The 21,595-nt window shown below is 44.2% G+C and overlaps 1 protein-coding gene across 1 annotated transcript; it reads left to right on the forward strand.

Moving 5' to 3' along the window:
* Positions 1-3,101: 3,101 nt before the first annotated feature.
* RBP7 (retinol binding protein 7) lies at positions 3,102-20,748 on the forward strand. Its single transcript, XM_006076706.4, has 4 exons — positions 3,102-3,279; positions 13,998-14,176; positions 14,622-14,723; positions 20,502-20,748. Exons 1-4 carry the CDS (start codon positions 3,207-3,209, stop codon positions 20,550-20,552), a joined length of 405 nt encoding a protein of 134 aa, XP_006076768.1. The 5' UTR covers positions 3,102-3,206; the 3' UTR covers positions 20,553-20,748.
* Positions 20,749-21,595: the final 847 nt, after the last annotated feature.

Consider the following 21,595-nt stretch of genomic DNA (forward strand, 5'->3'; position numbering starts at 1 on the left):
TGCTGGGAAAGATTGAAGGCAGGAGGAGAAGGGGACGACAGAGGATGAGATGGTTGGATGGCATCACTGACTCAATCAACGTAAGTTTGAGTAAGCTCCAGGAGTTGGTGATGGACAAGGAAGCCTGGCGTGCTGCAGTCCATGGGGTCACAAAGAGTCGGACATGAGTGACTGAACTGAATGTCACTATGTGAAAGTGTTAGTCGCTCAGTCATATCTGACTCTTTGCGACCCCATGGACTGTAGCCCATCAAGCTCCTCTGTCCATGGAGTTCTCCAGGCAAGAATACTGGAGTGGGTAGCCATTCCCTTCTCCAGGGGATCTTCCTGACCCAAGGATCGAACCTGGGTCTCCTGCATTGCAGGCAGATTCTTTACTGTCTGAGCCACCAGGGAAGCACTTCCTTGCCTTATGCCCCTGGTTTCCTCAATAAAAATAGCATCTTTCCTCTGGAAAGTTCATAGCCATTCATTCAACAAACATTTAATAATCACTTGCCAGGCATGCTAGGCACTGGGGATACTGTAGAGGTGAATAATATGAACACAGTCTCTACTCTTGACATTTTAATGAAAAAGGTAGTCAGTAAATAAAGCAAAAAAAAAAAAATGATAATTATGGACTATGATAATTACAAAGGATATAAGCAGAGTTGTGATGCAGAGTAATTGTATACCGGAAGGTTGCTCTGAAAAGGTGACTCAGATTTTTAAAGAGATTCAAATATTTACACACTGAAGCATTTGAATCTTGGGAGTAATGAAATCTGAATTATATTTCTGAAAAGCTTTCTTGGCTGCAGAATGGAAAATAGTTTGGTTGGATAAGAGTAGAAGCAACAAGCCCAGGGAGGAGGCAAGACATGATGGTGGCTTGGGTTAGGTTGGAAGAACCAACAGGATTTGCTGGCAGATTGGATATGGGTGAGTAGAAAAGGGGAAAATCCAGTGTTTACCGGGCTTTGGGTTTAACAGGTGACTAGTGGTACAATTTATAGAGATGAGGAAAGCCGAGGAATAATTTTATGTTATGCTTTCTGCTTTGGATATATTACATTTGACTGCCTTTGGGATATCCAAGAGGCACCTTAAGTGGTGAGAGGTGACACATGAGCTTGGTAGTCGAGCTATCTGAGATTGAAACCAGACTCTTCCACCAACTGTATGACCTTGGGTAAGTCACTTAACCTCTCTTTGTCTCAGGTTTTGTCTTTTTCAAATGGAGATAAATAAAGTAACTATTGGAGAGGTAGGATTTTGTGATAAATGATAATACACATAGTAATCACTCAGTAGGTATTGGCTGTTAATGTACTTGAGTCTGGCGCTCATGTGAGAGATCAGAAATGGACAGATAAGCTGTACACCTAAAACTAACACAACATTGTAAATCAACTCTACAGCAATAAAAAGAAAAAAAAAAAAAAGAAATGCCCCGTGTCCACAGAACAAAGCCACAGATTCCGTTACCCTCCTCCAGTTTTGTTCCTTTTCCAAACTCTGTTTTCCCAGGTGGTGGGACTGCGTGAGGGCCGGGGGAGGGTCCCTGAGCGAGCTAGCACTCAGCATGTGAGGGAGGCTGTGGAAACTCTGCCCAACTGCATCTTACCTCACAGGGCTGGTTTTCAGAGATTCTTCAAGGCAGCAGATGAAATTCTTGCCACAGTTGAGAAATTGACAAAAAGCTTCCATACTATGTACATGATTCTATTTCTCTCTCTCTTTTTTACCTTTAAAAAGAAAAACCCAGAAAAACCTATCAGATTTGTGTAAATGAGAGTATGCCAACAGGGTGGCCAGTTTTGCTTTAGGTTTTATGAAGGATAATTTGTGACCCTATACACACACACACACACACACACACACATCTCCTGAGCCAGCAACAGAACTTTGTTTATATGGCAAATAAATATTATTTTTTCTTTAAAGAAAAAAAAAAGAACAGGTAAGTCTTGGAGCCAGCCTATAGAGATGGTATTTAGGGCTAACGTTATAGGTTAGCCCATACCCCCAACACCCTCCTCTTTTGCCTTTCTCTACTGTCAAGACTGAAAACTAGATACTAGATTTCCCAGGTTCCCTTGCAATTAGAAGTAGCCTATGACATGGTTTTGGCAATGAGTGTAAACCGGAATCTGGTGAAGGGACAATGGCAGGTGGTTCTCTGCCTCTTCTTTCCCACCTTGAATGTGGATGTTCCAGCAGCCAACTCATGACAGTGAGGTAACCAACAGGGATGAAAGGCCAGAAGAATACAGAGATGCCACTTTTTTTGTGTGTAACATTTTTAATTACTAAGTTTTTTGGCTGTGCTGGGTCTTCATTGCTGTGCTCAGGCTTTTCTCTAGTTCTGGAACGGGGGACTACTCTCTAGTTGCGGGGTGTGGGCTTCTCCTTGCGGTGGCTTCTCTTGTTGCAGAGCATGGTCTTTAGGGTTGGGGCCCAGTAGTTGTGGCGCACCTGCTTAATGGCTCATGGCATATGGAATCTTCCCGGACCAGGGAGGGAACCCATGTCCCCTTTTATGGCAGTTTTAACCACTGGACCACCAAGGAAGTCTGGCGATGCCACTTTTATGTCATGGAGTTGCCACTTATCCCAGGACAGCTTATAGGTAAGGAAGATAACAGCCTATTTATTGAGATCACTAGCACTGGATTTATTGGTATATTATTTGCAGCTGACCCAGCAATCCATGCCATGTATTTGAAGGAGATCTCTTGGTTATTAATGTGTGTGCATGGGCTCAGTCATGTCCAACTATGCAACCCCACGGACTGGAGCCTACCAGGCTCTTCTGTCTATGGCTTTCCCAGGTGAGGATACTGGAGTGGGTTGCCATTTCCTTCTCCAGGGGATCTTCCCAACCCAAGGATCTAACCTGTGTCTCCTGCATTGCTGGCGGAGTCTTTACCACTGAGCCACCTGGGAAAGGCATATCAACATGTAGGCAGAGAAAAAGTGTAGCTCTGATCCCGGTGTGGGGTATGTCCACTTTGGAGTTAAAGCAGAAGAGGACAGAGGCCCAGGAGCGCGTGGACAAGGAGGCTGGAAGTGGACCGGATTTCCAGGAGGCCTTGCCCAGCGCTTCCCGCACGGCCCCTCCCCGCTCTGTCCCCTCGCGGTTCCGCCGGTCCAGCCTTCCCGGCCAGACATCGGTCTCCCAGTCCCCGCTGCCCCCGGCCAGTGCTGTCCCCAGCCCCGCCATGCCTTCCGACCTCAGCGGCACCTGGAACCTGCTCAGCAGCGACAACGTCGAGGGCTACATGCGGGCCCTAGGTAGGCGGGAGGGGCCGTGCGGGGCCTCCAGCTCTGCCACGCGTCCAGTTCGGGGCGGAGGCCGCCGGGCTGGCATGCTGGTCCGACTCCCTGCGTCCCCTCACCTGCACCCGTGCATCCCCGGAGTCTTACTACGGGTTCGCCGGGTCCCCCACTTCCCCACCCTCGTCTATCCTCCGTCCCCCTGAACGTCCGTCTGACTGTCGTCGGTCTCCCACCTCCGTCCGTCTGCCAGTCCTTCAGTCCAGCCGCCTGTCCCCCGATCCTTTGGTCTTCCGCATCCCCCTGTTCTCCACGCGTCTGGCCGTCTCCTGGTCCCTCCCGTCCTTCCTCTCCCAGTTCGCCAGTCTGTCTGTCCTCCCCTCTGTCCGCCGGTGCCCCGTCCACGCGGCCAAGGCTCCTGTCCCATCGCGGACTCCTAAGCAGGTGGGGGCGACGGTGGCGCAGGCCACCTCGCAGGGAGAGTCGGGGACACGATGGGGTTCCCCATGGGTGTCGGGGAGGCGCCCCGACCCGAAGCCTCTCCCCGGAGATCCTCGCCCGGTGGCCGCTTTAACGCGGGTTTCTGGACAACGGGCTGAGGGAATCCCCGAGTCCAGGGGAGGTCCCGGCCCGCAGCATCAGCGCCCCCTGGAGATGCTGCGGGACGCCTATTCCGGGGCCCCAGAGGACCATCCGGAGCCTGGCCTCCGGCCCCGCCCTCGCCCCCCGCCCCTCCCTCGAACTCCGGCGGCTCTCGTGAGGGTTAGAGTTCTGGAGACACGTTTGAAATCTTTAGTTTTCTGGTTTCCTCTTCTCATCGAAGGGCGGGGGTTAATAAACCCAGACCCTTTAGAGGCCGCTACCTCTTCACCCCAACCCCGGGGCCCAATTCCAGCCAGGAGGACTGTGGGTCGGTGCTTGGAGGGTTTGCTTCCACTTTCCCCTGCCTAGCAGGGAGGAAGAAGTACGGGAGGGGCCTCAGGGCGTGTAGTGGGGCGGCGGGGTCCGCAGTTTCTTTCCTGCCGTGACGGTAGAATGCTTCCCTTTGGTACTGATGCTTAGTTCCTCCTGCCGGTAATTTAATTCGTCAGCGTTGGTGGTTCTGAGCACTTGCTCATGCCGAGCGCTTCTGACTAAATAACAGCAATCAGAGGCACCTTTTTGTGTTACTGTTGTTAAATAGGAGTTCATTTTAAGCTGGCAGCATACCTCAAGCCAGGACTAGCCATATTTCTAATGTTCAACGGACACAAGTGGAAGTTGGCTACCCTACCAGCCAGCAGAACTTGCGAAGGCTATCGGAATGGTGAAAGGAGATAGGGCATCTTCTTTGAACTTTATTTTTTTATTTGGCTGCGCTGGGTCCTAGTTGCAAGATGTGAGATCTTTAGTTGCAGCATTCAAACTCTTAGTTGGGGCAGGTGGGGCATGTTCCCTGACCAGGGATGGATCCCAGACCCTCTGCATTGGGAGCATGGAGTCTTAGACACTGGCTCACCAGGGAAGTCCCCGATCAGGGGCACTTTTGATCGGGCCGGAGCTTCCAGAAGTCTGGGGGGCCGGGGGCTGCTCTGGCTCCTCTTCCGTATTATCTGACCTGGGCTTGGGTTTCTCCATCTGCAAATTGAGAGCAGGGGTCCTTTTTTTTTTTTTTCTTTTAACCACGCCTAAAAAATAATAATAATAACATAAAATCAGGTATTTTAGCCATTTTGGAATGTACCATTCTGGGCTTCCCAAGTGGCTCAGTGATAAAGAATCAGCCTGCCAACACAGGAGATGCAGGTTTGATCCCTGGGTTGGGAACATCCCCTGGAGAAGAAAATGGCAACTCACTCCAGTGTTATTGCCTGGAGAATCCCATGGACAAAGGAGCCTGGCAGGCCACAGTCCGTGGTGACTAAACAGCAATTCTAAGGTTCCAGTAAGATCTCCCAACCTATGTTAAGATTTTACCCTCCCTTTCTCACACTAAGCAGGGAGGCCTGGAACTTCTCAAGGTAAATCAGGTTCATACTGACAGAAACCTTATAGGGAAGGAAAAAAATGTTAGTTCTCTACCTTTCTTAGTTTCATTGGTTGGGACCCTGTAAATTATACTAAGAGACAGATAACAAGACAACAAACACAGGCTTGTTAACACATGCATGGTGAATACACTCAGGAGCATTCAGTGATGAGTATCTCAGAGTGGTTAGAAGATGAGCTTAGGGAACTTTCCTGGTGGGCCAGTGGTTGAGATTCGACTTCCAATGCAGGGGGCATGGGTTTGATTCCTGGTTGGGGAACTAAGATCTCACATGCCACCAGGTGTGGCCAAAAATTTTTTTAAAAGAAGAAGAAAGAAAAAAAAAAAAAGGAAGTTATATGGCACCTGAGCAAAGAGTAATAATTCTGTAGAGAAGTGACAAGACAAAGAAAAGGGCTTTGAGATTCCAGGGGTGACAAATTGTGGGAAGACAAATACATGCAGGAACTAATGGTAAATAAGAACGAGTTAGTAAAGTTTGTTATGTAAATTCTCCTGGTACCATCTCCAGACTGATAGGAGTTCAGAGTTGTGTCCCTAATTTCTGTCCAACTGGGTACAGGGAGAGCAGGGGACACGTTTACAAAATTATGTCCTGCTCTGGGGGAGGGCAGGGCTTTTCTGCTTTCCCATGGCCTTCATTTCAAAATAGTCAATATGAAAAAGTGGCATATCTTGGGGTGGCATATTCTGCTACCCTTAATCTGAATCTCATTTCTTCTCTGTTTCTAACTCATAAGAAGGAATTAATGATTATTTTTCCTAAAGGTAGTAAGCCCTGACAATTTACTTATCACCTCACCCTCAAATTAGTGGGAACATGTGATCATAAGCGCTTTCTTTTTCTGCTTGTGGTTTTTTGGTGGGGAGGTGGTTTTTGGTCACAACCCATGGCATGTGGAATCTTAGTTCCCCATCCAAGGATCAAACCTGTGCCCCTACATTGGGAGTTTATGGGTTGTTAGTCACTGGACTGCCAGGGAAGTCCTCATAAGTGCTTTCTTCCCTGGTTTCTCTGGCTGGCATCTGACATCTTTGTGGAGTATAAAGTGTTAGAGATCAGGGCATGGCTTTGAATTTTGCCTTGCAGTGCTTTCTTTTTAGTCATTCCCATGGCTTTTAGAGCAAATTTCTTAGAGAAGAAAACAGGGAATGGAGTCAGGGTGACTGTTTCAAGTGTGTGGAAACATCTTTTGGTAAGCCTGTTGAGTATTGCAAAACAGCCTTCTGACTGTTTAATCAGTGTTTTTCAAATGTGTATTTGTGAAATCCTTCACCTGTCTCCAATACTGTCTTACTTTTCTGTACGTTATGCTGTGACTCCTTGTTTGAGACTTCTTTTTTCATGATTTCTATAGAAGTTTATCCATTATCTACCATTGTATGAGATACTAGAGGCTAACAGAGGCTCTATTTATTTATATTGCGTGCATTCATGCTAAGTCACTCCAGTTGTGTCCAACTCTTTGTCACCCCATGGACTGTAGCCTGCCAGGCTCCTCTGTCCATGGGATTCTCCAGGCAAGAATATTGGAGGGTTGCCATTTCCTATTCCAGGGGATCTTCCTGATCAGGGATTGAACCATCAAACCTGTGTCTCCTGCACTGGAAGGCAGATTCTTTACCACTGTACCACCTGGGAAGCCCTTATTTGCATTAGCCGTATTCATTTATCATCCAACCCATTTCACAGAGGATTAAACCAAATAGTATTGAATCGATATCCTGCCTCACAGCTCCTATTTTTAAAAATTTTAATTTTATTTATTTTGGCTGTACTGCATGGCCTGTGTGAGCCTAGCTCCCCAACCAGGGATTGAACCTGTGCTCCTTGCAATGGCAGCATGAAGTCTTAACCACTGGGCCACCAGGGAAGTCCCACGACTCCTTTTTTAATGCTTGGTTCTGGTCCCAGAAAGATACTGGATCCAGACAACACATTAATTCTTATTTGCAGTCTGTTTCCCAAAAGAAAGATAAGTGTGCTAGGGATTTCTGAACTAGAGAGGCTAGTTAGTACAGCAGAGCACCAAACTGGAAACCCAGAACTAGCCATTGATTGTTGGTAATAGAATCAAAGCTATACAGCCTCTGAATTCTGTTAGATTCCCTATTTGTTAGAGGTGGTTGGACAAGATTTGATATTCTAAGAGTGTCTAAAATACAACCCAAGAGATCTCGTAGTGTCATCTGAAAACCAAATTCACCTCTTTGTGGGCATACAGCCAAGAGAAACAACCAAGCCAAATATCAGGAGAAGAAAGGATTTATAATTACTTAAAGCAAATAAGGACAACAGTGGAGATCTTTCTCAAAGCAGTGTCTCCTTGAATGGCAAAATTGGGGAATTTTTAAGCTATTCATGTAGGGACTTGAGCAGAGGAGATTCCAGAGAGAATTGGGGCAGAGTCCAAGCTTTCACTTCAGTTCAGTTCAGTCGCTCAGTGGTGTCCCACTCTTTGTAACCCCATGGACTGCAACATGGCAGGGTTCCCTGTCCATCACCAACTCCCAGAGCTTGCTCAAACTCATGTTCATCAAGTCGGTGATACCATCCAACCATCTCATCCTCTGTCATCCCCTTCTCCTCCTGCCTTTGATCTTTCCCAGCATCAGGGTCTTTTCCAGTGAGTCAGTTTTTTCCCATCAGGTAGCCAAAGTATTGGAGCTTCAGCTTCAGCATCAGTCCTTCCAATGAATATTAGGACTGATTTTCTTTAGGATGGACTGGTTGGATCTCCTTTCAGTCCAAGGGACTCTCAAGAGTCTTCTCCAACACCACAGTTCAAAAGCATCAATTCTTTGGCACTCAGATTTCTTTATAGTCCAACTCTCACATCCATATATGACTACTGGAAAACCATAGCTTTGACTAGACAGACCTTGGTTGGCAAAGTAACATCTCTGATTTTTAATATGCTGTCTAGGTTGGTCATAGCTTTTCTTCCAAGGAGCAAGCGTCTTTTAATTTCATGGCTGCAGTCACCATCTGCAGTGATTTTGGAGCCCAAGAAAATAAAGTCTGTCACTCTGTCCATTGTTTCCCCATCTATTTGCCATGAAGTGATAGGACTGGATGCCATGATCTTAGTTTTTTGACTGTTGAGTTTTAAGCCAGCTTTTTCATTCTTCTCATTCACTTTCATCAAGAGGCTCTTTAGTTCTTTGCTTTCTGCCATAAGGGTGGTTATGCATAACCTCTGCATATCTGAGGTTATTGATATTTCTCTCAGAAATCTTGATTCCAGCTTATACTTCATCCAGCCTGACATTTCAAATGAGGTACTCTGCATATAAGTTAAATAAACAGGGTGACAATATACAGCCTTTGCTAATTCCTTTCCCAATTTGGAACCAGTTTGTTGTTCCATGTCCGATGCTTAATGAAGCATCCATCCTGCATACAGATTTCTCAGGAGGCAGGTCAGGTGGTCTGGTATTCCCATCTCTTTAAGAATTTTCCACGTTTTTTTGTGATCCACACAGTCAAAGGCTTTCGTGTAGTCAATGAAGCAGAAGTAGATGTTTTTCTGGAATTCTCTTGCTTTTTTGATGATCCAATAGATGTTGGCAATTTGATCTCTTGTTTCTCTGCCTTTTCTAAATCCAGCTTGAACAACTGGAAGTTCTCGGTTCACATACTATTGAAGCCTGGTTTGGAGAATTTTGAGCATTACTTTGCTAGCATGTGAGATGAGTGCAGTTGTGCAGTAGTTTGAACATTCTTTGGCATTGCCTTTCCTTGGGATTGGAATGAAAACTGACCTTTTTCAGTCCTGTGGCCACTGCTGAATTTTCCAAATTTGCTGGCATATTGAGTGCATCACTTTCACAGCATCATCTTTTAGGATTTGAAATAGTTCTGCTACAACTTCATCACCTCCACTAGCTTTGTTTGTAGTGATGCTTCCTAAGGCCCACTTGACTTCGCACTCCAGGATATCTGGCTCTAGGTGAGGGATCACACCATCGTGGTTATCTGGGTTGTTAAGATCTTTTTTGTATAGTTGTGTGTATTCTTGCCACCTCTTCTTAATATCTTCTGCTTCTGTTAGGCCCATACCATTTCTGTCCTTTAATGTGCCCATCTTTGCATAAAATGTCCCCTTGATATCTCTAATTTTCTTGAAGAGATCTCTAGTCTTTCTCATTCTATTTTTTCCTCTATTTCTTTTCATTGTTCATTTAGGAAGGCTTTCCTATCTCTCCTTGCTATTATTTGGAATGCTGCATTCAGATGGATATATCTTTCCTTTCCTCCTTTGCCTTTTGCTTCTCTACTCTTCTCAGCTATTTGTAAGGCCTCCTCAGACAACCACTTTGCCTTTTTGCATTTCTTTTTCTTAGTGATGGTCTTGATCACTGCCTCCTGTACAATGTCACAAATCTCCGTCCATAGTTCTTCAGGCACTCTATCAAATCTAGTCCCTTGAATCTGTTTGTCACTTCCATTATATAATTATAAGGGATTTGATTTAGGTCATACCTGAATGGTCTAGTGATTTTCTCTTCTTTCTTCAATTTCAGTCTGAATTTGCCAATAAGGAGTTCATTATCTGAGCCATAGTCAGCTCCTGGTCTTGTTTTTGCTGACTGTATAGAGCTTCTCCATCTTTGGCTGCAAAGAATATAATCAATCTGATTTCAGTATTGACTATCTGGTGATGTCCATGTGTAGAGTAGACTCTTGTGTTGTTGGAAGAGGGTGTTTGCTATGACCAGTGCATTCTCTTGACAAAACTCTGTTAGACTTTGCCCTGCTTCATTTTGTACTCTAAGATCAAACTTGCCTGTTATTCCATGTATCTCTTGAATTCCTACTTTTTCATTCCAGTCCCCTATGATGAAAAGGACATCTTTTTTTGGTTTTAGTTCTAGAAGATCTTGTAGGTCTTCATGAAACTTTTCAACTTCAGCTTCTTTGGCGTTAGTGGTTGGGGCATAGACTTGGATTACTGTGATATTGAATGTTTTTGCCTTGGAAACGAGCAGAGATCATCCTGTCATTTTTGAGATTGCACCCAAGTACTGCATTTCAGACTCTTATTGACTATGAGGTCTACTCCATTTCTTCTAAGGGATTCTTGCCCATAGAAGTAGAGATGATGGCCATCTGAATTAAATTTGCCCATTCCAGTCCCTTTTAGTTCACTGATTCCTAAAACGTTGATGTTCACTCTTGCCATCTCCTGTTTGATCACTTCCAATTGACCTTGATTCATGGACCTACCATTTCAGGTTCCTATGCAATATTGTTCTTTATTGCATCGGACTTTACTTCCATCACCAGTCACATCCACAAGTGGGCGTTGTTTTCACTTTGGCTCCATCTCTTCATTCTTTCTGGAGTTATTTTTCCACTCCCCGCCTCTCCACAACCACAAGTGTATTCTCTGTGTCTGTTAGTCTGTTTCTGTTTCATAGATAAGTTCAGTTGTATCACATTTTAGATTCCACATATATTAATAAGTGATATCATATGGTATTCGTCTCTTTCTGACTTATTTCATTTAGTATGATCATCTCTAGGTCCATCCAATATGTTGCAAATGATGTTGTTGTTGTTCAGTTGCTAAGTTGTGGCTGACTCTGCGACCCCATGGACTGCAGCATGCCAAGCTTTCCTACCTTCACTGTCTCCTGTGGTCTGCTCAAACTCATGTCCATTGAGTCAATAATGCTATCCAACCATCTCATCCTCTGTCGCCCCCTTCTCCTTCTGCCCTCAGTCTTTCCAAGCATCAGAGTCTTTTCTGATAAGTCAGCTCTTCCCATCAGGTGGCCAAAGTATTGGAACATCAGCTTCAGCATCAGTCCTTCCAATGAATATTCAGGGTTGATTTCCTTTAGGATTGACTGGTTGGATCTCCTTGCAGTCCAAGGGACTCACAAGAGTCTTCTCCAGCACCACAGTTCAAATGCATCAATTCTTCATCACTCAATGTTCTTTATGGTCCAACTGTCATATCCTTGGGCTTCCCTGGTAGCTCAGCTGGTAAAGACTCCACCTGCAATGTGGTTCGATCCCTGGGTCAGGATGATCACCTGGAAAAGGGATAGACTACACACTGCAGTATTCTTGGCCTTCCGTGATGGCTCAGACGGTAAAGAATCAGCCTGCAATGCAGGAGACCTGGGTTCGATACCTGGGTTGGAAAGATCCCCTAGAGAAGGGCATGGCAATCCACTCCAGTGTTCTTGCCTGAAAAATTCTCATGGTCAGAGGAGCCTGGTGAGCTACAGTCTATGGGGTCACAAAGAGTCAGACACAAAGGGTAATTAAGCATAGCACATTCATACATGACTACTGGAAAAAGCATAGCTTTGACTATATGGACCTTTGTCAGCAAAGTGAGGTCTCTGCTTTTCAAGATGCTGTCTAGGTTTGTCTTTCAAGGAACAAGCATCTTTAATTTCATGACTGCAGTCACTGTCCTCAGTGATTTTGGAGCCCAAGAAAATAAAATCTGCCACTGTTTCCATTTTTTCCCCATCTATTTATCATGAAGTGATGGGACCAGATGCCATGATCTTAGTATTTTGAATGTTGAGTTTCAAGCCAGCCTTTTCACTCTGCTCTTTCACCTTCATCAGGATGTTCTTTTAGTTCCTCTTCACTTTCTGCCATTAGGTTAATATCATCTGCATATCTGAGGTTGTTGATATTTTCCTGGCAATCTTGATTCCAGCTTGTGATTCATCCACCCTGGCATTTCACATGATGTACTCTGTATATAAGTTAAATAAGCAGGGTGACAATATAACAAAAATGACATTATTTCATTCTAAGAAAGCCTTTCTTTTTTTTTTCCAGGTAGCTAGCTTTTAAAAATTATTTATATATTTATGGCTGCACTGGGTCTTTCTCTAGTTGCAGAGAGCGTGGGTGTGGGGTTACTCTCTAGCAGCAGTGTGCCAGCTTCTCATTGCAGTGGCTTCTCTTGTTGGGGAACACGGGCTCTAGGGCACACAAACTTCAGTAATTGCTGAATATAGGCTTGTAATAGTGGCACAGGGGGCTTAGTTGTCCTGTGGCATGTGGGATCTTCCTGGACCAGGAATCAGACTGGTATCCCCTGCATTGCAAAGCAGATTCATGACCAGTGGACCACCAGGGAAGCAAAAAAAATAAACAGCTTTCTTAAGACAAGGACATTCACACTATCACCAAGCTTAGAAATGAGTAGAACTGGAAGCTCCCTGGTGATCCACTGGTTAAGACTCAGCACTTTCACTGCGGAGGGCCCGGGGTTCAATCCTACGTTTGGGGAAACTAATAACCTGCAAGCTGTGTGGTGCAGCCAAAAAATACATTAAAAAAAAAAAAAAGAAAGAAATGGGTAAGGGCTAATACGATGCTCATGGAGCCCTGTGAAGGGCTTGGCCACATTTTCTAGGCTGGAAATGGAGATGTGAGGCACCCAGCCCTGAAAAGCACACCTAGCTCTGAGGGCCAGTCATGTCAGAAACAAATGAATCTATTAGGCAAACAAGTTAAAACAGGGACAATTCTGGGACCAAGGTATCTGCAATGAAGTACATAAATCTCTGAAATGATTCCTGAAACTTCATTCTACATGAACAGGACATTCCCTAAATAGGAGAACCATGTCCCGTGACTCATAGGAATGTTCAGGATGACAAGCCAGCAGTTGTGGCTGCCTGCCAATGAGATCATGTCACCTGCTCTAAATATTCCAGTGGCTCCCATCCAACTCCATCATGCTCTGAATTAAAGCCCGATGGTCCCTTATGCTACCCTGAATCTCATCTTTAGGTCCTCCCCTCCTCCTCATTCTCCCTATTCTTCTCCAGCCACCTCAGGCTCCTGAAGGTTCCTGAGACCATCTGACAGGCACTTCCTGAGAGTTCTAGTGAGCTCTATTGTACACTTGCTGTTGCTGGTCAGTTGCTAAGTAGTGTCCGACTCTGTGACCCCTCTGACTGTAGCACACCAGACTCCATGGGGGTCTCCAGGCAAGAAAACTGGAGTGGGTTGCCATTTCCTTCTCCAGTCCTACACTTCTTTCCTCCCAAGATCTGCACAGCTCACCACTCACTTTGTCACCTCCCCCAGCTCTGGCTAAAATTGCACTTTGCCTCCTGGTGGCTCAGCTGATAAAGAATCTGCCTGCAATGTTGGAGACCTGGGTTCAATCCTGGGGTTGGGAAGATCCCCTGGAGAAGGGAACCCACTCCAGTATTCTGGCCTGGAAATTCCATGGACTGATAAGTCCATGCAGTCACAGAGAGTCAGACACAACTGAATGACTTTCACTTTTTCTCTATTTAAAATAGCAACCTTGTGACTTCCCTGCTGGTCTAGTGGCTAAGACTGCGCTGTCAATGCAGGGAGCCCTGATTCAATCCCTGGTCAGGAAACTAGAGTCCACATGCTGCAACTAAGAGTTGCATGCCACAATTAAACATTCCACATGCCACAAGGAAGATTGAAGATCCCACCTGTTGCTAACTAAGACTCAAGGCAGCCAAATAAATAAGTATTAAAGCAAATAAACAAAATAAGCAGCCTTTACCTCTAGTTCATAATGCGTTCAAAGCCACTGAATGGGAACTGTCTATACCAAAACCCTGAGAAACACTAGCCATCAGATGCAATGATTTTGAGGCCAGCTGCCAAATCCTTAACTTTTGCGTCTCAAGTAAATGTTTAAATGTCTTTTCTTTCTAAAAAATTATTTTTAAGATATTGACTTTGCCACTCGTAAGATAGCCAAGATGCTGAAGCCACAGAAAGTGATTGAACAGAATGGGGATTCTTTTACCATCCACACGAACAGCACCTTCAGGAACTATGTTGTGAAATTTAAAGTTGGAGAAGAATTTGATGAGGATAACAAAGGCGTGGATAACAGAAAATGCAAGGTAAAAATTATTTATTTAGTTTTGGCTGCGCTGGGTCTTTGTTGCCATGTGGGTTGTTTTCTCTGGTTGTGGCGATCGTGGCTACTCTCTAGTTGTAATGCAAAGCGTTCTCATTGTGGTGGCTTCTCTTGTTGCAGAGCACAGGTTCTAAGGCACATGGGCTCAGTAGTTGTGGCTCTCAGTCTCTAGAGCACAGGCTCAACAGTTGTGGTGCATGGGTTTAGTTACTCCGAGGCGTGTGGGATTTTCCCCGATCAGAGATCGAACCTGTGTCTCCTGCATTGGCAGGTGGAGTCTTTACCACGGAGCCAACAGGGAAGCCCGCAAGGCAAAAATTAAAGTCATGACATAGACTTTTAGTTTTGCAAGGTCCTTGACATCTTCTCTAGTCATATCTGAGTATGCTGCCAGAGCAAATAAGTATTTTCTCCGATCCCTCATGCAGAGTTTGGTCACCTGGGACAATGACAGACTCACCTGTGTGCAGAAGGGGGAAAAGAAGAACAGAGGCTGGACCCATTGGATTGAAGGGGACCAACTGCACCTGGTACTGGCCCTATTTTGTTCCTCTATTTTTTTAATTGAAATAGTTGACCTACAGTGTGTGAATCTCTGCTGTACAATAATGTGGCTCAGTTACACATACATTCATGCGTGCATGTGCGCTGTTGCTTTAGTCGTGTCTGACTCTGTGCGACCCTAGAAACTGTAGCTCACCAGGCTCCTCTGTCCATGGGATTCTCCAGGCAAGAATATTGGAGTGGCTTGCCATGCTCTCCTCCAGACAGACAGACATATATATATGTGTGTGTGTGTGTGTGTGTGTGTGTATGTATACACACATTCTTTTTATGTTTTTTTCCATTATGGTTTATCCCAGGACATTGAATGTAGTTCCCTGTACTATACAATAGGACATTGTTGTCCATACATTCTATACATAATAGTTTGCATCTATTAACACCAAACTACCAGTCCATTCCTCCTCCATCCCCACCCCCACCCTGTTGGCAATCACAAGTCTGTTTTCTGTCTGTGAGTGCTTCATTGATAAGTTCAATTGTGTCATATTTTAGATTCCATATATAAATGGCATCATATGGCATTTGTCTTTCTCTTTCTGACTTACTTCATTCAGTAGGATAATCTCTAGTTGCATCCGTGTTGCTGCAAATGGCATTATTTTGTTCCTTATTATGGCTGAGTAGTATTCCATTGTATATATGTACTGCATCTTCTTTATCTGTACATCTCTCAATGGACATATAGATTGTTTCCATGTCTTGGCTATTGTGAATAGTGCTGCTATGAACATAGGGGTGCATGTATCTCTTTGAATTATAGTACTGTCTGGATATATTCCCAACAGTGGGATTGCTGGATCATATGGTAATTCTACTTTTCGTTTTCTAAGGAACCTCCATACTGCTTTCCATAGTGGCTGCACCAATTTACATTCCCACCAACAGTGTAGCAGGGTTCCTTTTTCTCCACACCCTCTCCAGCATTTGTTATTTGTAGACTTTATTGATGGCCATTTTGACTTTTGTGAGGTGGTACTTCATGTAGTTTCGATTTGCATTTCTCTAATAATTAGTGCGGAGAAGGCAATGGCACCCCACTCCAGTACTCTTGCCCGGAAAATCCCATGGATGGAGGGGCCTGGTGGTCTGCAGTCCATGGGGTCGCTAGGAGTCGGACACGACTGAGCGACTTCACTTTCACTTTTCACTTTCATGCACTAGAGAAGGAAATGGCAACCCACTCCAGTGTTCTTGCCTGGAGAATCCCAGGGACGGGGAAGCCTGGTGGGCTGCCGTCTATGGGGTCACACAGAGTCGGACACGACTGAAGTGACTTAGCAGCAGCAGCAGCAGCAATAATTAGCGATGTCGAGCATGTTTTCATGTGCCTACTGGCCATTTGTATGTCTTCGTTGAAGAAATGTCTATTTAGGCGTTCTGCCCATTTTCAGGTTGGATTGTTTGTTTTGTTGTTGTTAAATGTTCTTATTTTTAAAATGAGGTTAGGAAACCATGACCAGCAATCCTACCATCCCAACACAACTGTTTTCAATTTGATGTCTTGCCTTCCGGTCTGTGAGAGTATTCTGACTTTTCATTTAATAGAAAAACATATTCTAACTTTCTAACAATTGTCCTGTTGTATTCATTTTGTGTTAGTTGAAACCATATAATAAGGTAGTCAACCAGCTGTGTGCTATTCCATCAGATTCATGAACTTTCATTTTAGTAAAATGTTTTCTTAATTGCAATGTCCAGAAATATTGTTTCAGAGTGTTTTTCTGCTGTCTCTTAAATTCACATAAATAGAGCTTTTTGCATCCATGAATTTATTTCCTTAGGAAGAACTTACAGAGGGGATCAGTGTTGTCCCAGACATCATTGCTTCCTGCTACTTTGTTGCCTTATTCACTTCCAAAAGGGATATATCAATTTCTTAAGCCATCAGCACTCCAAGACCATACAAGTTATAGGTCAACCTAATCAATAATTTCTAAATATAATCTATAAAGTATAAAATTGTGCATAAAGTCTTAATTATGGCTTTAAAAACGAGAATTCCTTCTTGCCATATATGTGTATTACAATGGCTTACATTTTCGAATGATGACTTTGTGTGCAATTACTTAGTTAAATCCTTTGAGTGCATTTTCTGACTTAGGCTTCAAACCAATCCTGTGACAGGGACACTATTTTTTTCCCATTTACAAATGACGAGATTGAGGTTTAGAAATTCCCCAAGATGCAGAATGAAGATTCAAATCTAGGTCTGACAAGAATGTGTGCTTTTAACTCAATGCCTTTTTGGTCCCAATGTACATATGAAATCTAGGTCAGATCCATGAAAACAAAACTAGAGCACTTAAAGTGTGGGTGGCCTTTGAGGTGGTGGTCTTTGATTATGAAGGGATTGAAGATACTCTGATTCTTAGATGGACAAATCTCACACTCTTCTGGCAATAAAAACTGTTAAGAAACTTACCATCACAAAAATGTAGTATGGAACTACAAAGGAAATACAAATACGTTTAAGAATTCCGATTATGTGGCTGTAAGAAGTAATGTTCAAATTGCTGCATCCTTTTTGGCATGTCCAAGAACTCTGCCCAAGCAGAGGGCAGAAGGACCCTTGGTTTAAGGACATTCTTGGGATGATTCTTATTGTTGCTGTTGTTCAATCACTCAGTCATGCCCAACTCTTTGCAACCTCATGGACTGCAGCACACCAGGCTCCCCTGTCCTTCACCATCTCCCGGAGTTTGCTCAAACTTATGTCCATTGAGACGGTGATGCCATCCAACCATCCCATCCTGTGTTGTCCCCTTCTTCTCCTGCCTTCAATCTTTCCTGGCATCAGGGGCTTTTTCAGTGAGTTTCAGTGAGTTCCCATTGGGTGGCCAAAGTATTGGAGCTTTAGCTTCAGCATCAGTCCTTCCAATGAATATTCACAATTGATTTCCCTTAGGATTGACTGGTTTGATCTTCTTGCTGTCCAAGGGACTCTCAAGAGTCTTCTCCAACACCACAGTTCAGAAGCATCAATTCTTCAGTGCTTAGCCTTCTTTATGGTCCAACTCTGACATCTGTACATGACTACTGGAAAAACCATAGCTTTTACTATATGGACAGTTATCAGCAAAGTAACATCTCTGCTTTTTAATATGCTGTCTAGGTTTGTCATAGCTTTTCTTCCAAGGAGCAAGTGTCTTTTAATTTCATGGCTGCAATCACCATCTGCACCATTTTGAAGCCCATGAAAATAAAGTCTGTCACTGTTTCCATTGTTTCCCCATCTATTTGCCATGAAGTGATGGGACCAGATGCCATGATCTTAGTTTTTTGACTGTTGACTTTTAAGCTAGATTTTTCAACTCTCATCTTTCACCTTCATCATGAGGCTTATGATTTTTATAAGCTGTGATATAATGAAAACCAATGAATATTTGGCCTTTGTACCTGGTTCTTAAAATCCCTGGAATCTCCAGAGTAACGAGAGTATCTTCTGTATGCTAATGAGATGAATGGTGGCTGGGGACCCTAGACAGCTTCAGGACGTGGGCTGGTCTGAAGAAAGATCAAGGTAGGATTAGAAGGTTGGAACATTCAGCCCAGCCCCTGAACTCAGGTGAGGGGAGAGGGATTAGAGATTGACCATTACCTTAAACAATCATGCCTATGTAATGACACCTCCATAAAAACCTTTACATAAATGAGTTCATGGATCATGGAGAAAGCAAAGATGTTCCAGGAAAACATCTACTTCTGCTTCATTGACTACACAAAAGACTTTGTGTGGATCACAATAAACTGTGGAAAATTCTTAAAGAGACTGGAATACCAGACCACCTTACCTGTCTCCTGAGAAACCTGTATGTGGGTCAAGAAGCAATAGTTAGAACCTTACATGGAATAACTGACTAGTTCAAAATTGGGAAAGGAGTAAGACAAGGCTATATTGTCACCCTGCTTATTTAACTTCTATGCAGAGTACATCATGTGAAATGCTGGGCTGGATGAATCACAAGCTGGAATCAAGATTGCTGGCAGAAATTATCAACAACCTCAGATATGCAGATGCCACTACCCTTATGTCAGAAAGTGAAGAGGAACTAAAGGGCCTCTTGATGAGGGTGAAAGAGCAGGGTGAAAAGCTTGCTTGAAACCCAATATTCAAAAAACTAAGATCATGACATCTGGTCCCACCACTTCATGGCAAATAGAAGGGGAAAAACTGAAAGCAATGACAGATTTTATTTCTTGGGCTCCAAAATCACTGTGGATGCTGACTGCAGGCATGAAATTAAAGGACGTTTGCTCCTTGGAAGGAAAGCTATGACAAACCTGTGTGTGTGCGTGCATGCTCAGTTGCTCAGTCATGTCTGACTTCATGCACTGGACCCCAGGCTCCTCTGACCATGGAGTTTTCCAGATAAGAACACTGGAGTGGGTTGTCATTTCCTACCCCAGGGGATCTTCCGGACCCAGTGTTCAAACCCACATCTGCTGCATCTCCTGCATTGGCAGGTGGATTCTTAACCACTGTGCCACCTGAGAAGCCCTATGACAAATCTGGAGAGTGTACTAAAAAGCAGAGACATCTCTTTGCCAACAAAGGTGTGCATAGTCAAAGCTGTGTGTGGATGAGAGAGTTGGACCCACAAAGAAGACTGAACACTGAAAAATTGATGCTTTCGAATTGCTGTGCTAGAGAAGACTCTTGAGAGTCCGTTGGACTGCAAGAAGGTAAAACCAGTCAATCCTAAAGGAAATCAACTCTGAATATTCATTGGAAGTACTGTTGCTGAAGCTGAAGCTCCAATACTTTGGCCACCTGATGTGAAGAGCTGACTCACTGGAAAAGCCCCTGATGCTGAGAAAGATTGAATACAAAAGGAGAAGGGGACAACAGAGGATGAGATGGTTAGATAGCATCACTAACTCAATGAACATGAATTTGAGCAAAATTAGGGAGATAGTGGAGGACAGAGAAGCCAGGTGTGCTACAGTCCATGGAGTCACAAAGAGTTGGACGTGACTTAGCAACTGAACAACAACAATAAAGGGGTTCAGAGAACTTTCTAGTTGGCGAAGACATAGAAGTGCTGGAAGGGAGCTCGGCTAGACTGGTCATGGAAGCTCTGTATGCCCCACTCCCACCCCCACCACAATACCTTCTCCTATGCCTCTCTTCCATTTGGCTGTTCCTGAGTTGCATTCTTTATAATAAACCTGTAAGTATAAGCAAAAAGTATTTCTGTGAGCCATTCTAGCAAAGTATTGAACCTGAGAAGGGAGTTGTGGGAATCAGATATATGGGTGACTTGTGATTGATTTCTGAAGTAGGAGCAATCTTATGAGACTAAGCCCTTGACCTGTGGGGTCTACACTAGCTCTGATCCTCAGTGTCCAAACTAAATTAAATTGTTGGCTGTCCAATTTGTTGTAACAGGGTTGGAGATGTGGGATTGGAAAAGACACCATGTACCTGGTGTTAGAAGTATGACTAATAATAATAACAGCTGCTGCTGCTGTTCAGTTGCTCAGTCATGTCTGACTCTTTGCTACTCTTTGGACTGAAGCCCACCAGGCTCCTCTGTCCATGGGATTCTCCAGGCAAGAATACTGGAGTGGGTTGCTATTTCCTTCTCCAGGGGATCTTCCTGACCCAGGGATCGAACCTGAGTGTCCTATGTCTCCTGCATTACAGGTGGATTCTTCACCTGCTGAGCCATTGGGAAAGCCCCAATAATAATAGACTATATGCCAACTCATCTCTGTTCTCCCTTCTTCTCTATCCCTAGGAACTGTTCTGTGAAGGTCAAGTGTGCAAGCAGACGTTCCAGAGAGCTTGATCTGTATCCAACAGCAGAGTCCACATGTGGGGGGAGCTTGATGAATTATATTCCATAGTGAACAGGACAGGAATGATCTGTCAGGGTTTGGTGGATGGGGCCTTGTGATCAAAGAGACGTCACACAGCCCATACCAGAAGCCATTTGGATTGTGAGAAAAATTCTCAGCTTCAATAAACCTGTCCAATGATTCTGACTTTTTCCTTCTAATTTTAATGTATCTCCTTATTTTCAGAAATATTTGGAAGGCTTCTAGGCACACCATTGACACACCAATGATGAACAAGTTGTAATTCCCACCTTACAGGGGGTGGGCAAGTGGTGGTAGGGGCCTGGGGTATTTCTGGAAGTGATCTTTAAGCTGGGACCTGAAGCAAATGTTAGCAGGAAGTATCAGAAAGCACCCTAGTCAAAAGTTGGAGGAATGTTTGAAGAACTGAAAAGATTACTTTAGCTGTAGCTTAGGGTGTGTTGGGTGGGATAGGGTAGGGAGAGATGGCAGGGGTAACTGACATGACGGTCAGTGGCTCTACCATGAAGTATCTTGAATGCTAGGCTAAAGAGCTGAGATTTTTGTCCCTAAAGTAATAGGAAGATGGCGACCTGTATTAAGCAGATATGTACAACCAGGTTCATTCACAGAAAGTAACTCTGGGACTTCTATGGTGGTCCCATGGTTAAAAACCCACCTTCTAATGCAGAGGATGCAGGTTCAATCCCTGGTCAGGGAACTAAAATCCCATGTATCCCAACTAAAGAGAAGCCCATGCACTGCAACTAAAACCGGATGCAGTCAAAAGTAAATAAATATATGCCTTAAAAATAATAATAAAGTAATTCCGACTGCTGAGGGAAGAAAGGATTGTAGGTGGGGGGTAAAATTCAAGAGGCAGTTTAGAAAACCCGATAGAAATCAGAGTGTAAGCTGACATTGTTCAGGATCACCCAGAGCCCAGGTCTGAAAATAGAGAAATAGACTATTGGGCCTTGGAGGGAAGTAACAAGGTATTTAGGAGGCAGAATCTATAATCCAAGGAGATGGA

This window comes from Bubalus bubalis, chromosome 5 (genome assembly GCF_019923935.1).
Source record: "Bubalus bubalis isolate 160015118507 breed Murrah chromosome 5, NDDB_SH_1, whole genome shotgun sequence".
NCBI classification, from domain to species: domain Eukaryota; kingdom Metazoa; phylum Chordata; class Mammalia; order Artiodactyla; family Bovidae; genus Bubalus; species Bubalus bubalis.